This window comes from Muscardinus avellanarius (genome assembly GCF_963383645.1).
Source record: "Muscardinus avellanarius genome assembly, chromosome: 18".
In the NCBI taxonomy this organism is placed as follows: domain Eukaryota; kingdom Metazoa; phylum Chordata; class Mammalia; order Rodentia; family Gliridae; genus Muscardinus; species Muscardinus avellanarius.
In genome coordinates, this window is record NC_137804.1 from 23183631 (window position 1) to 23199549 (window position 15919).

At 41.8% G+C, this 15919-nt stretch overlaps 1 protein-coding gene across 1 annotated transcript in view; it reads right to left on the reverse strand.

The window, feature by feature from the left end:
• Positions 1–298: 298 nt before the first annotated feature.
• Positions 299–15919, reverse strand: part of PLCL2 (phospholipase C like 2) — a gene marked incomplete at its 3' end in the record, with an annotated part of 188077 nt that continues 172456 nt past the window's right edge. Inside the window, exon 6 of the mRNA XM_080715692.1 lies at positions 299–478. Within this exon, the coding sequence (XP_080571818.1) occupies positions 299–478 (180 nt within the window). The remainder of the gene's footprint in view (positions 479–15919) is intronic.

Genomic DNA, 15919 nt, shown 5'->3' on the forward strand with positions numbered 1-15919 from the left:
GTTTCTCAGTAGAGCTAGGGTGAATAATCTGTTCTTCAGACTGGAACTGTTAGGATATTTTTGTATACAAAGATAGCATATTCTGGCCAGGGATATACTTTCTTGTTAAAGAGTTTATTTGCCTTCACACATAGGATTGATACATACATTCACAGTTTTAATAGACTGTAATTAGCTATTCCAGTTGTGCTTTAAAATCCCAAATATTATTCTCATTAGTGAGTGCAAAGCAAACGTCTCATGTGACTACAGTTGGTCCTGGAGTTATAAACTCCATAAAGGTTTATTGAAAATTCCCTTATTCTCCAGTTTCGTCGTTTGCTTTTTCAGGTATGACTTCTAGGCTCCGGCGTGGCTTCTGGACCTCGGCGTTTTCAGTGCCCGGTTTATTCAGTCCACACGAAACAGCAGCATAATGGATTTGTTTCAGGTTCTCCAAAGTCTCGTTCTTAGCATATTTCAACAGATCTGCTTGTCCCTGTAACAAAACATGCAATAAAGCAGCATTAGCCATGGCATGACTTACGGTTAGACTCGACAGCAGAGTTCTGATGCTGAAACAGAAGTACTTCGATTCCACAAGAGGGCATATTTACTTCTCATTGGTACTGCATCTGAGTAAGTCAACTTACATCAAAAACCGCATTTGTTTTCCCAGTTCCGGCTGGCTCTGTACTCCGAGACTATGCTGCTTTTGTTTTGGACCCTTTCCACTTACAAATCTCAAGAGAGCTGTGTGTCCACTAGTCCTCCCAGCCCAGCCAGTCACTTCTTGCATTGTTTAGACAATCTTTTTTTTCTTAAGGTTTTTGTATTTGCGGTGGTGGGGACTGAACTGATGGCCTTGACCAGGCCAGGCAAGTGCTCTATCACCGACCTACATCCTGGGCCCTTTTTATTTTTCTTGGAGACACGGTCTTGCTACATTGCCCTGGCTGACCTCAAACTGGCTTTTGGAGTAGCTGGGATTATAGATGTGTGCCACATGCCCCCTGCTTTCAGTATTGTTTTAATTTTTTTATTATTCTGAAGTAAGTACTAATTCATAGAAGGATGCAGATACAGTGAGATGAGTGTTGTGTAGCCTTTCCCAAATTTCCCATTTGGTTATATTTCATATAACTATAGTGCAATCCCTGAACCAACCTGAAGTTGGTGCAATGTGTCCATCACTTATGTTGTTTTACCACGTGTACCACACGGCGATCAACACATGGGACCAGAGCATCACCACCAAGATGTTCCTTGTCCTCTGACGTTGGCATCATGCCCACCCCTTTCCTCTACACCCCTCGCTCTGATGACCACTAATGCGTGGCCACTCCTGAAGACCCTTGAGCCCACACAGCCTGTGGAGAGTGTTGGCAGCTGTGGGATGCAGCAGACTGTCCCTGGGCAGCTGCTGGGGGAAGAAATAAAAGGACCTTCTACTTGAATAAATGTTCTTATCCCAATTTTAGTTTCTCTTATGAGGTCTGGCCATGGACTTGACCTCGGGTGCAGCCTCACACTCACACGGGCCAGTAGAGCTGGGTGGACCCGAAGTCCGGCGCTGGAGTCTGGGATGTGAGCCGACTGGGGCCAACATGGCTTGGCAGCTTCACAACTCTTGGGTTTGGGGGCCAGATACTTCTTTGGGGGTCAGGAAGAGCTCTCGTGTGCATCTCAGGATATTTAGTAGTGTCTTGGCCTTTATTCAGTAGACACCGGCAGCATCCCTTAACTGTGACAACCCAAAATGTCTGCAGACCTTTCTGCTTACGCTACTCCCCTTCCTTTTTTCTTACCCTCCTTGCTCATTTATTCCACTATTTTCTTTAGGATTCTTCTACAGTGTGATTTTCCTTTGTCATAGTTTCCTTTCTCACTTTTTAAAAAACCATCTCCCAATGCACAGCCCCTCTAAAGTATTCTTGGCAGCAGAGCTTGGGGCCAGCCGCAGAGGGTAATGGGTGAGGACCTACCTTGGCAAGCAATTAGACGATAATCGAATTTCAGACACTGGTGAGACCAAATTGCCAGGCAACTTAAAACCACCACGAGGCCCAAACCCACGATGCCTTGTTACTCACCACCAACTATTCATGCTTTTCCTGCTTTACGGAGGCCTTTAATTAGTAACTATAAATAGACATCCCATTGCTTAGTTTAGAGAAAGGAGTGCCATGTTCATACATTCCTCCTTGTCATTGGACTCATGTTGAAAATGTACTGGTTATAAAGCCTGTGTGTGTGTAGCAATACTATATTGGGAATATAATTTATTTGTGTGTGTGTGTGTGTGTGTGTGTGTGTGTGTGTGTGTGTTACTGGAGATGGAAGCCAGGGGCTTTCTACCCCCGGGCTATACTCCCAGACCTATTTTATACTTTATTTGGAAACAGGGTCTCACTAAGTTGCTGAGAGCCTCACTAAATAGCTGAGGCTGGCTTCAAACCTGTGCGATCCTCCTGTCTCAGCCTCCCAAGCGCGGGGATTACAAGCAAGTGCTACCATGCCCGGCAGTGAAGAAATATAATTTCTTTTTAAAGAGCTTATTTGCCTTTACAGGCAGAATTACTATACACATTTAGTAGATTTTAACTACATGTTCCATTGGCATTTTATTTTACTTATTTTTTTATTTTGATATAGGGCCTAAGTTACTGAGGCTGGCTGTAAACCTGGGATCCTCCTGTCTCAGCCTCCCAAGTACTGGGATTACAGGTATGTGCCACCATACCTGGCTTCCACTGGTATTTTAGAATTGCAAACATTATTTTTGATATTAATAAACTTTCATTTTAGAGCAGATTATGTTTACAGCAAAATTTAGCAGAACTGTTCCCATATACAATTCTGTTCCCACGAACACACAGCCTCCTCCAGCACTGATGTCCCACACCACAGGGATGTGTGCCATCCACTGATCTACACTGATCATGGTATTACCCAGAGTTCACTGTTTCAGTTAGGTTGTTCTTATTGTTGCATGGGTTTGGAAAAACGTATAATGACATCTACTCATTACTGGAGTATCATGTGAGTCATCCATTCCCACACCTCTCTAACCCAAACCCCTGGAAACCGCTGAGTGTTCCATGTCCCCACAGTTTTGTCTTTTCCAGAATATAGCTGGAGTCACATAGCATGTAGCCCTTTCAGATTGGTTTCTCTCACCTAGTAATATGGGCTTAAGGTTCCTCCAAGCCTTTTCACGATGGCTCCTTTCCCTTGTCTGGATATACTGCAGTTTATTTACCCACTCACTTATTGACAGGCATCATTTTACTTCCAAATCTTCGCAGTTATAAAGAAAGCTGTAATATATGGCTCTCTTCTTTCAACTTATTTCGGTAAAGTATGATTGCTGTACCATACAGTAAGAATATGCTTAGTTTTAAAAGAAACTCTCAAAGTGTCTTCCAAGGTGGCTGTACCATTTGCATATACACCAGGAAGAATGAGAGTCCCTGCAACTCCACATCCCGGCTAGCATTTGGTGGTGTCAGTGTTTGGATTCTGCCCATTCTAATAGATGTATGTAGTGACTTGTTTTAATCTGTAGTTCTCTAATGACATGTGATATTGGACATTTTTTCATATGTTTGTCATCTGTATATTTTCTTGGTGAGATGCCTGTTCAGGCGGTTGTCCCTGTTTTTAATCAGATGTTTATTTCCTTATTGTTGAGTTTTGAGAATTCTTTGCATATTTCGGAAAGCAGTCTTTTATCAGATGTGTCTTTTGCATATATTTTCTCCCAATCTGTGGCTTACCTCATTATCTTTAAGCAGAGACGTTTTTAGTTTTAATGAAGTCAAGCATATTAATTCTTTCTTCCAAAGGACTGTATCTTTAGTGTTATATCCAAAAGAATCACTGCCATATACAATATCACCTAGACTTCCTGTGTTATCTTCTAGTTCCATGATTTTGTGCTTTCCTTTTAGAACTCTGATCCATTTTGAGCTAGCTCTGGAGATCCACGCCCAGCGTCAGCGTTTGCGTGAGGATGCGCAGTTGTCCTGGCACTGTTTATTGAAGACTCTGCTCCATTGTGCTGCCTTTGCTCCTGTGTCAACGACCGGTTGACTACATTTGAGTGGGTCTACTTCTGGGCTCTCTTCTGTTGCGCTAATCTACTTGTCTATTCTTCTGCCAATGTCACAGTGCTTTGCCTGAGGTAGCTTTGTAGTAAATCTAGAAATCAGGCAGTGTCAGTCCTCTGACTTTGGTCTTCTTCTTCCATATCTGCTGGCTCTGCTGTGTCTTTTGCCTGCATGTATACGATTTGGTATCAGTTGGTCGTTATCCACAAAGTAATTTGCTGTGACTTTGATGGTGATTGCGCTGAATCTATAAATCAAGTTAGAAGGAACTGATTGTGATCACATTGAGTCTTCATACTCATAAACATGAAATAGCTCTTCCTTTTAATAGTTCTTTACTATCTTTTATCAGTCTTTTAGTTTTATTCATATAAAGTTGTATATATTTTGCTATTTTTTATATGTAAGGATTTAATTTGGGGGGTTCCAGTGTAAATAGCAATGTGCTTATTTTTATTTTTTGAGGTACTAGGGATTGAACTCAGGGGAATTCTACTTCCAAGCTATACCCCCAGACCTATTTTTTTATTCTTTGCCTTTGAAATAGGGTCTCACTAAGTTGCAGAGGGCCTCACTAAATAGCTGAGGCTTACCATGAACCTGCAATCCTCCTGTCTTAGCCTCCAAAGTACTGAGATTACAAATGTGGGCTACCACGCCTGGCTTGTAATGTGTTTTTTATTTCAAAATTCATTTGTTCTTTGTTAGTATATAGGAAATAATTCTTTATAAATACTAACCTTGTATTCTGTAACTTTGCCATAATTGCTTATTATATTGTTCCAAAGAGTTTTGTGGTTGATTCTTTCCAATTTTCTACATGACAATCATGTCACCTATGAACAATGAGAGTTTTACCTTTTCCTTCTTAAGCCTTAAATTTATTGTAAGTTTTACTTGTTATTTTTTAAAACACTAGTTTTTGTTTTTGTCAATTTTCTCTATTCATTTCCTGTTTGAAATGACATTGATTTATTCACTGATATTACTTTTTATTTCGTTTTCTTGTCTTATTGCATTAGTGAGGACTTTGTAATAGAATGACTGGTGGAGAGAAAGAACATTCTCATACTGACTCTGATCTTAGTGGAAGAGCTTTGAGTTTCTTATCATTAAGTATGATGTTAGCTGCAGGTTTTTGAAGATAATCTTTATCAAGCTGAAGAAATTCCTCTCTATTCCCACCTTACTGAGAATTCTCATCATAAATGGGTGTTGGATTTGGTAGATGCTTTTCCTGCATCTATTTCTATGATATGTGATTTCATTTTTGCAAGTTGAAACAGCCTTGCATAACAAGTAAAAAATCCCCCCTCCAGGTCATGATATAATTCTTTTTCTGTACACTACTGAATTATAATTGTTATATTTTCATGAGAGATATTGGTCTGCAGCTATATTCTGTTGTAATGTCCCTGTCTGGTTTTGGTATCAGGGTAATACTAGTCTTATAGAATGACTTACAAAGTATTCACTCTGCTTCTACCTTCTGGAGGAGACTGTAGAGAATTAGTATAATTTCTTCCTTAAATGTTCAGCAGAATCCATCAGTGAACCCATCATGGCTAGTGCTGTTTGGGAAGGTTATTAATTACTGGTTCAATTTATTTACTAGATATAGATCTATTTAAATATTCTATTTATTCTTAATGTGAGTTTGGACAGATTGTGCTTTTTAAGGAATTGGTCCAATCCATGTTGTTTATCAAATTTGTTAGCACAGAATGGCCCATGATATTCCTTTATTATTCTTTTAATATCCATAGGATCTATAGTCCTCTCTTTTGTTTCAGACATTAGTGATTTGTGTCTGCTTCTTTTCTTAATTAGCCAGATGAAGTTTCCCGTGTGTGGTGTGTGTGTGTGTGTGTGTGTGTGTGTGTGTGTGTGTGTGTGAAGAAAATCCTCAGCCTTTAAAAAATTTTTTTTTGAAAAAAGGGTCTTGCAATGTTGCTGAGGCTGGTGTCAAACCTGCAATCCTCTTACCTCAGCCTCTGAAGTATTCAGATTACAGGCAAGTCCCATCACTCTTGGCTTGACCTGTCCTTTTAAACAAGCCAGTTTTTTGCCGGGCGTGGTGGCGCACACTTGTAATCCCCGCGCTTGGGAGGCGGAGACAGGAGGATCGCGCAGGTTCAAAGCCAGCCTCGCTGGCTTATGAGACCGTTTCCAAACAAAAAGTATAAAATAGGTCTGGGAGTGTAGCCCAGAGGTAAAAGGGTTTCTAGGAACCCCAGTACCACCAAAAATAAATAAATAAGTAAATAAATAAATAAATAAATAAATAAATCCAGTTTTTGTTTGGGCACAGTGGCACGTGCCTATAGGCCCAGTATTTGGGAGGCTGGGATGGGGGGGACCACAAGTTTAAGGTAACTTACAAGATTCTGGGTTTTTTGTTGTTGTTGTTGTTTTTTTTTTTTTTTTTTTTTTTTTTTTTTTTTTTTTTTGGTGGTACTGGGATTCCTGGAAGCCCTTCTACCTCCGGGCTACACTCCCAGACCTTTTTTAAATTTATTTGGAAACAAGGTCTCCTAAGCCAGCAAGGCTGGCTTCGAACCTGCGAGATCCTCCTGTCTCTGCCTCCCAAGCGTAGGGATTACAAGCGTGGGCCACCACGCCCGGCATAAGATTCTGTTTTAAAATAAAAAATAAAAAGAGCTGGGAGGGTATTTCAGAGGTAGAATGTCCCTTAGATCAATTCCTAATAACACACACACACACACACACACACACACACACACACACATAGTTTTTGGTCTTGTTGATTTTTCTCTATTAATTTCCTGCTTTCAATTCCATTTGCTTCTGTTGTAATATTACTTTTATTAATTAATATTAGTAAGCTTTTGTAGAAAATTCCTACCTGGCACATCCTCTTGGACTTCCCATGTCCAAGGCTGAGCTTTGATATCCTGCCAATCTCCCCACAGCCAGCTACCCCCCAGTTAAAGTAGCTCCTTTCCTTTTTGTTAATTGGTGCACTGTTGTCATATGTCTTAATGGGTAGAGGCCTACATGCACACAGCATTCATTTAGCTCTTTCCCATCTCCCTCCTCACGACCTCCCTCTTCCTCCCTTCTCATGTTTGACTTAGTAATTGACTTTGATAAGCTTGTGAATGTATACCAGGTACATTAAGGAACTTCCCTCACTCCTCCTCCCATCCCCCTCAGTTGGGTCACCTATTTGCTCATCTATAGTTTCTTCTTTGTCTAGAGTTCCTTTTATGACCCATTTTCTCCCTAGGTGGAGCATCTAATTTCTTACTTTTTGTGACTGACTAATCACATTTAGTATAATGTTCCCCAGCTCCATCCATTTCCCTTTATAGGTAATTTTGTTCTTCTTTATGGCTGAGTACAATTCCATTGTGTACATATCCCATAGTTTTGTAATCCATTCATCCATTGATGGACATCTTGGCTGGTTCCATAGTTTAACAATTGCGAATTGTGCAGCTATGAACATAGATACACATACATTAGTTTGGTGGTTTGGTTTCCATTCTTTTGGGTAGATAGGTTCATTCCCATTCTTCTTAAGATCTTCCATACTGTTTTCCAAAGTGGTTGCACTAATTTGCAATCCCACCAACAATGTTTTAGAGTTCCCACTTCTCTTCACCCTTGTCAGCATTTTTTGTTGCTTGTATTTTGAATGGTTGCCATTCTAGTTGGAGTTAGGTGAAATCTCGGAGTAGTTTTCATTTGCACCTCTCTGACTGCCAATGATGTTGAGCATTTTTTCACGCATTTATTGGCCATTTGAATTTCTTCTTTTGTGAAGTGTCTATTTAGTTCTCTTGCCCATTTTTTGATGGGTCGTTTTCTTAGTGCTGAGTTTCTTGAGTTCTCTGTATATTCTAGATATTAGTCCTCTATCGGAGGAAGAGTTGGTAAAAAATTTCTTCCATCTGTTGGCTCTTGGTTGAGGTTCTTGATATATAGAAGCTCTTCAGTTAAATGCAATCCCACATATTGATCTGCCTTTTAGTTTCTTGTGCCTTTGGGGTCTTGTTGAGAAAGTTTTTACCTGTGCCTGTGTTACAGTGTTGGACCTATGCCCTCTTTAAGGAGCTGCAAGGTCTCTGGTCTCATTTTCAAATCTTTGATCTAAGCCGGGCGTGGTGGCGCACGCTTGTAATCCCCACACTTGGGAGGCAGAGACAGGAGGATCACACAGGTTCGAAGCCAGCCTTGCTGGCTTAAGAGACCCTGTTTCCAAATAAAAATATAAAAATAGGTCTGGGAGTGTAGCCTGGAGGTAGAAGGGTTTCCAGGAACCCCAGTACCACCAAAACAAAAACAAAAACAAAAACAAAACCCTTTGATCCATCTTGAATTGACTCTTGTGCAGGGTGAGAAAGTGGAGTTTATTTCCATTTTTCTGCATATGGTTCAACCATTTGTTGAAGAGGCTATCCAGTGTATGTTTTTGGCTCCTTTGTCAAAAATCAGTTTGCTCTGAGTGTGCAGATTTTTTTCGGAGTCTTCTACTCTGCTCCATTGGTCTATGTGTCTGTTTTTGTGCCAGTACCATGCTGTGTTTATTACTATGGCTTTATAGTATAGTTTGGAGTCAGGGATTGTGATTCCTCTTGCATAGTTTTTGTTACTGAGAACTACTTTGGATAGTCTGGTGAGTGTTTTTTTTTTTTTTTTCAAATGAATTTAAGGGCCAATTTTTTCTATGTCTCTGAGGAATAACCTTGGTAATTAAATGGGTATTGTGTTTAATCTGTTGATCACTTTTGGAAGAATGGCCATTTTGATGAAACTTATTCTGCCTATCCAAGAACATAGAAGATCTTTCCATCTTCTAGTATCTCTTTAATTTCTTTTTTTCAATGTTTTATAATTTTATTTGTAGAGGTCTATTACCTCCTTGGTTAAGTTTATTCCTAAGTATTTTATTTTTTTGTGGGATATCCTGAGTGGAAGTGTTTTCTGTATTTTTTTCCCAGTGGTTTATGGCTAGCAAACAGGAAAGCTTCTGATTTTTTAAAGATAGATTTTGTATTCAGACACTTTGCTGAATTTGTTGATCAGTTCTATAAGCCTTTTGGTTGAGTTTGCTGGATCTTCTAGGTATAGTATCATGTCATCTGCAAATAGCGATAGTTTTAGTTCTCTTTTCCTATTTGTACTCTTTAATTTCTTTTTCTTACCTTATTGCCCTGGCTAGAGTCTCAAGTACTATATTTAAAAGAAGTGCTGATAATGGACATCTGTGTCTTGTTCCTGTTTTTAGGGGAAATTTTCACAGTTTTTCCCCATTTAATATGATGTTGGCTGTGGGCCTATTGTAGATTACTTTTATGATGTTGAGGTATGTTTCTTCTATTCTGATTCTCTGCAGTGCTTTTAGCATAAATGGGCATTGGATTTTGTCCAATGCTTTTTCAGCATCTATTGAAATGATCATGTGATTTTTGTCTTTGGTTCTGTTTATGTGATGAATTACATGGACTGATTTTCTTACTTTGAATCAGCCTTGGATCCCTGGAATGAACCCTACTTGGTCATGGTGTATTATTTTTTTATGTAGTTTTTTTTTTTTTTTTTTTGGTGGTACTTGGGTTCCTAGAAACCCTTCTACCTCCGGGCTACACTCCCAGACCTATTTTTATACTTTTTTATTTGGAAAAAGGGTTTCTTAAGCCAGCGTGGCTGGCTTCAAACCTGTGCGATCCTCCTGTCTCCGCTTCCCAAGCACAGGGATTACAAGTGTGTGCCACCACGCTCAGCTCTTTTATGTAGTTTTGAATGTGTGTTGCTAGTATTTTTTTTAAGCAGTTTTGCATCTGAGTTCATCAAAAATATAGGACTGTAGTTTTCTTTCCTTGAGCTGTTTTTATTGGCTTTTGGTATTATTGTGATGTTGGCTTCATAGAATGTATTTGGGAGAGTCCCGTTCCTTTCTATTTCATGAAATAGATTGAGGAATATTGGGACTAGCTCTTCTATAAAGGTTTTATAAAATTCACTTGGGAAACCATCTGGTCCTGGGTTTCTGTTTGATGGTAGGCTCTTTATTGCTGCTTCAATCTCTTTGATAAAGCAACTCCTTTCTTGCAGTCATTTGAATCAAAGAGTGGTGTTTTCACTGGCTCCTATTGTTCTCTTCCATCCCCCATCCCACCTATCAGTAGCTGCTGTCTCAATCTTCAAAACATTATATATATACCCAGACTTCCACCACCTCTTAACACCCTCACTGCTGCCACCACAGTCTAAGCCACTATCCTCTTTGAGTTTATGACAGTGCCCTTCTGACTGGTCTTCTTCACTCTCTCTTTTCAACAAGACAGCCAGGGAGCTGACTATATTATTGAAATACAGACTGAACACACCTTCCCTCTTCCTAAAACGCTTCAGCAGTTCCCCACATAACTGAGAGTGAGCGTCAAAGTCCTCCCCCATGGTCCTGAGTGATGGCCACACGGTTGTCCTTATCCCCTGCCTCTCCCTGCCCTGTTCACTTGGCCTTCATTGCACTGGCTCCTCAGTGGTCCTCTCCAGGTGGGCCTCAGGTCTGTGCACTCACTGTTGCCTCTGCAGGGAAGGTCTTGCCTAGAAACTCACAGGCTTACTCCCTTACCTCCTTCAGACCTTGATTCTGAAATTCTCTTTATGGTGGCACCCCCCCTTGGCACAATGCTATCTAAAATTAGAACTGGCGCCCTTGCCCACAATTCTCCTCTTCTGCTGTATTCACAACACTTGCTGACATCTGACATTCTTTGTTGTTTAGTTTATTGCCCATCTCTCTCATTACATGTGAGCTTTATAAGAGCTTGAGATTTTTATGTTTCCTGATCACGGCTGAATCTTCAAAGTTTAGACATGTCTAGTATACAAGTAAAGGATCAGAGGGCATCTGTTGAGTGAATGTAATTAAAGTAAAATGGTGAAAATGTCCTGTTTTAATATCCACAGCTGCCCCCCAAACAACATGTTTGTCTTTTTTCTCCATGTCTCTAAATAGTGTTAAGTATTTTGCTCTTTATGTAAATGTGATCACAGTTGATGTTCCTGAGTCTCCTTTGTTCTCACCAGAACTCGGGTCTTGGTTATTTTTCTATGTCAGTAAATATAGATCTACCACATGGTGTCAGGGTATTAAAGAACAAAGATCCCCAGATGGTGTAGGATAATGAATGTGGTGATAACTTAGTTCTTTATCTGATGAAATCTTATGTTTCCAAGCTTGGACAAGTTATGATGTGATTGTATCTCACACAGACCAGGTGGGTGTTCAGCCACTATTCAAGTGGCACACAAAAACCCCATGGGCAATACATCCGGTGTGGAGAGGTGCTGAACTTAGTCACTGCCACTTTTACTCTATTCTGTGTCGCCAACAACCTGCCTGGCATGTTCTTGTGGTCAAGGCATCTAGCGTGAGCAAGGAAGAATCCTGAGGCGGCGTGGTGTTTGTTGAGCAGCGTTCATAGGTCACTGCTTCAAGGAACCTGCAAAGAGCAAAGGCTCACTGCTGTCGACTGACACCGGGTGTCTGGTTTTGAAGACTCCTTCTACAATTTGGCTTTGCACGGTTTTAAACTACTGAAAAACTCAAACCTCATTCAGTTTCACACATTCTGTTTTGACTTTTGTAACTTATTCTACCTGGTTTTCATCTTGAAAGAGTTATAATAACCTTAGGTCAAAATACTTAAAGTTCTTACTCTGGCCCAGAAAGTTATCTTTCAAACATGTCACCAGGGGCCGTGGCGGGATCCCAGCGACTCTTGCTGGACACCTGGCTGTGTCATGGCTTACCTGGGATTGGCTCAGACACTTGTGAGTGATGGCACATGCCAAACCCCACAGCCAGTGCCCCAGCTGTACTCAACACTAGTCACCAAACTTTTGGTATGGCCTCAAAAGATGCCCTAGTTTTTGTGTTTTTTCCTCTGAAGTCCTAGGCTAGGAATTGAGCCTAGGATCTTGTGTGTATAGACAAATATTCTACCAATGAGCTACATTCCAGTCCTTAAATTTTTTTTTTTAATTTTGCTAGAAGGTTTTGTTAAGTTGCCCAACCTGGCCTCGAACCTGAGATTTTCCTTTAGTCTCTCCAATAGCTGGGGTTACCAGAATGTGTCACCACATCTGGATCCAGTTTTTAATATATTAAAATATTTCAAGGCACATCTGTTAGTACTACATAGTATTTGGAACCAAAACTAACAATCACAGTTCACTGCTTTTATCCAGATCTAGAGTTAAAACAATGGTGATTATATCCTTGAGTTAATTTTTTCAAAGCCCCTTTAATCAAACTATTTCTTAGAGGAAAACAGAGTTGCCTTTCTCTGGAGGAGAGTGGTCCATCGTAGCTGAGAAGATGTTCCCTGACTTCTGCAACCAGCCCTCGCAATGTCCACATGGCTGGGAGCCAGAGAGAGTAAAGAAGGCTACCTGTGGTCCCGGGGGCAGCAGACACGTCACATGCAGCGGGAGGGAGGAGAGAGGACGCTCACAGCATTTGGGGGTTTGAGGGAGTACAAAAGTGTTCATATAGTTTGGGTTGAATGCAAACAGAAATGCTAAGTCATCAGTGTCTGGCTTTGAGCTTGCATGTCTAGGGCCCACACTAACTTCTGAGTTGTTCATTCTGAGCATTGTTAGTTCTGAGTTGTTCTGAGCATGTCTGGAGCCAAAGGCTCTAATGTAGGAAGGGTCACCAAGGCCGCCTCCCGCCTGGCTTTCATATCCACCGGGAACATGGAGAGCACAGAGGGTCTTGGGCACCCTCGCTGATGTCATCTGATCCCCAAAGAGATGAAACTGACTCTGGCAGACACCGGGTGGTGGTCGGGCCCAGCTGCAAGACAGACTGCGGTCCTGAGCCAGCCCAGCCTGACTCTGCGTCAGCCTTCCTTGGCAGCTGGATTTGTACCCATCTAATTTTCCATCTAAACCACTGTGCCTCATCTTTCCTGCAAGGCTCCAAGAAGCAGTGGCTCTATGCGGTCTCTCAGCTGAGTATCTTCTGTAACTAAACCCAGACAACTAAACCTCCAAAACTTAACATCCATTTCATGACAGGGAACAGAAGCCAGGTGGCCAGGAATCCATCATTTCTTCTTTGGTTATCTGTCTGGTTAATAATAAGTGGGCACAAACATGCAGCCTTTTAGTAAGTGTTTTGTGGTTAGTCACTGTTTGGAGTGATGGGAGACTCATGTAAAAATTGAATACACTTCAATCCCATATTTCATAAGCATTCAGAATCACAGACCAAATGCTCTAATCTCCTCTAAGAGTGCCAATCATAGATCAGTGGGGACAGCGACTAGGGGGTTGGAAGGAGCTTTCAGTGAAACACATGTTGTTTTCAGTGTCTCTGTTTTCCTTTTGGACAAACTTTGTTTTCCTCTTGGTCACTGGTAATAGCTGGCATAGTACTGTAATGGTGGGTACAATCAAAACGTCTTGGTGGGCACCTTAAATATGCACAATAAAAAAATAAGCTAAAAAATGGTGGGAGCCCAGATGTGGTGAGACACATCTGTAATCCTAGTACTTGGGAGGCTAAGATTCCAGGGCAGCCTCAAGCAACACAGCAAGGCTCTCAGCAAACTAGTGAGACCCCGTTTCCAAACAAAAAATAAAAAGGGCCAGGGAGTATAGCATGGAGGTAGAATGCCCCTGTGTTCAATCGCTAGCATCAAAAAATAGAAAGCAGATAAATAAGAATAAAAATAACTAAAAAGTAGTGTGGCTCAGTGGTAGAACACTAGTATGTGTGAGGCCCTGGGTTTGACCCCCAGCACTGCAATCAATCAATCAATACATGCCATTATAGGTTGTCCTGGGTACAACATCAAGGGTGAATCCTAATACAAACTATGGTCTCTGAGCAATACTGTGTCAATATAGGTTCATCAACTGTGGCACAACTACCGCTCTGATGGGGTAGGTAATGGCTGAGACAAAGCGTGCATATGGGCAGGATAAGGGAAATCTCTGAACCTATTTTTTTTTCAATTTTTCTATGAACCTAAAAACTACACTAGACAAGTAAAAGTCTTTAAAAATAAAAAAGAATGCTGTGGAAATGATTTAGTGCATTTTTTCACAACCACAATTCAAACTGGCTCAGAAGGGCTATAAATGTAATTATAGTCCTAAATTGGAAACCACAGAGTCTACGGTATGTCGAGAACAAAATATGAAGAAATACACACCACAGCAAAGTCCTCTGGAAAGGCTGGTTATCATTTATTGGGTGACTACTTTGTGCCAGGCCCTGCATTAAAGTGCTCAAAGAGATTATCTTATGACAGCCTCTTCTCTTCTAAGTGGCACCTCCAACCACATTTTTAATGCCCTCAGCCGATCAACAATTGTGTAGACAATTCACTCTTCCTGGAATTAAACATGGGAAGAGAAATACGGATTTCTAATTCATACACACTGAATGAGCTATGCGGGAACAAAATGAAGGCCATGGCGGAGCGGTGGCAGATTGTAAATCTCCCCTCATGGTCCTCTGATGGCTCCCCTTCTCTGAGGCCTTTGTGCACGTGGAGTCCTGACATGTTAGAGTTAAGGAGGCCTCCTCACCATCCTGCGGAGGGCTCAATAAACCTACCACTTGCTCATCGGTGGCACCTGAAGCTGGAGCGAAGAGCAGACGCTTTTCTGCAGAATGTGAGGACTGCTTAGGTGTGTCATGGTCTTTTCTGACCTGTGCCTCCCCCAGGGTCCCTCACACGTGTGTGGCACTGCTGCAGTGTGTGATGCAGGCAGAACCGTCCCTCTGTATCCTGGAAGGCCCCACCTCCCTCCTGGAAGGCCCAGAGGCTCTGAGCAAGAGAGAAAGAGCACAGTGGAAATACAGCTCCTGGCTCTTGACCCTTCCTTAATCCAAGAGCTGTTTCAGTTACGTGATGTGGCATCCCACGTGCGTAAGGACGGTGGGTCTGAGGACCGCCCTCCAGTCGTGACTGTCTCCACACCTTCTGCCCTCACTTGGGCTCCCACCACATCTATATTCATTCCTCAATTTACCAAAGTTTGCACAAATGCCAACAATTTTGAATTTTAAATATAAGGCTCAATTTAGTTTACACTCAGAAGGAATGCCATTCTCCTCAGCAAATATTTTTCTGTTCCTTTCACCCAAGATGGAGGGTGAGGGGCAGGGCCTGAGCTGGGCCTGGGGATGGGCAGGAAAAGATGGAGAGGATTCAGCAGCGGCAGCAGGTGTGGAAAAGCTGTGGAAGATGCTGCCTACCACCCAGAAGTGCTCATGAGTCCAGGGAACGATGCCCTGGGAGCCCAGTCATCTCTTAGCACAGTGTTTGACCCACGGAGCTTTCTAGGTTCCAACTTTGTATCCTTCTCTGTTACAGACCCGCTCATGGAGAGTGCTAAGGTCCATCCCATGGTAGGGTGGGGGCTTGCCTGACACAGAGCTGGCTGCTCTGGTGGCAGAGGTGGGGTGAGGCTTCAGGGGAAGCCATTGGCATCTCCAGAGAGCAGGATACGGCACCACATGAGCACAGAAGGCAGGAGAGGGTTCTGGGCCAAGGGACCAGGACCAGGAGGTGGGTGAAGAGGGGTGAGATACCCAGGGATGAACAGGGCCAGGACACAGGCATGAATGGCATGCGCATAAGTACTTCCTCCTCACTATTAAACTTTTAAGCACTCCTTTTGCATAATCAAACATTACCTGAGTGATCACTAACTCCACATTAGTGGGATCTAAAAATTTGAGGCTTTACTGTGTTTTAAATGCATCAGAAGTAGGAGCTTCCTCATGATGAATACTGCTATAATTTAACTCACTCTGAGTTCTTAAACAC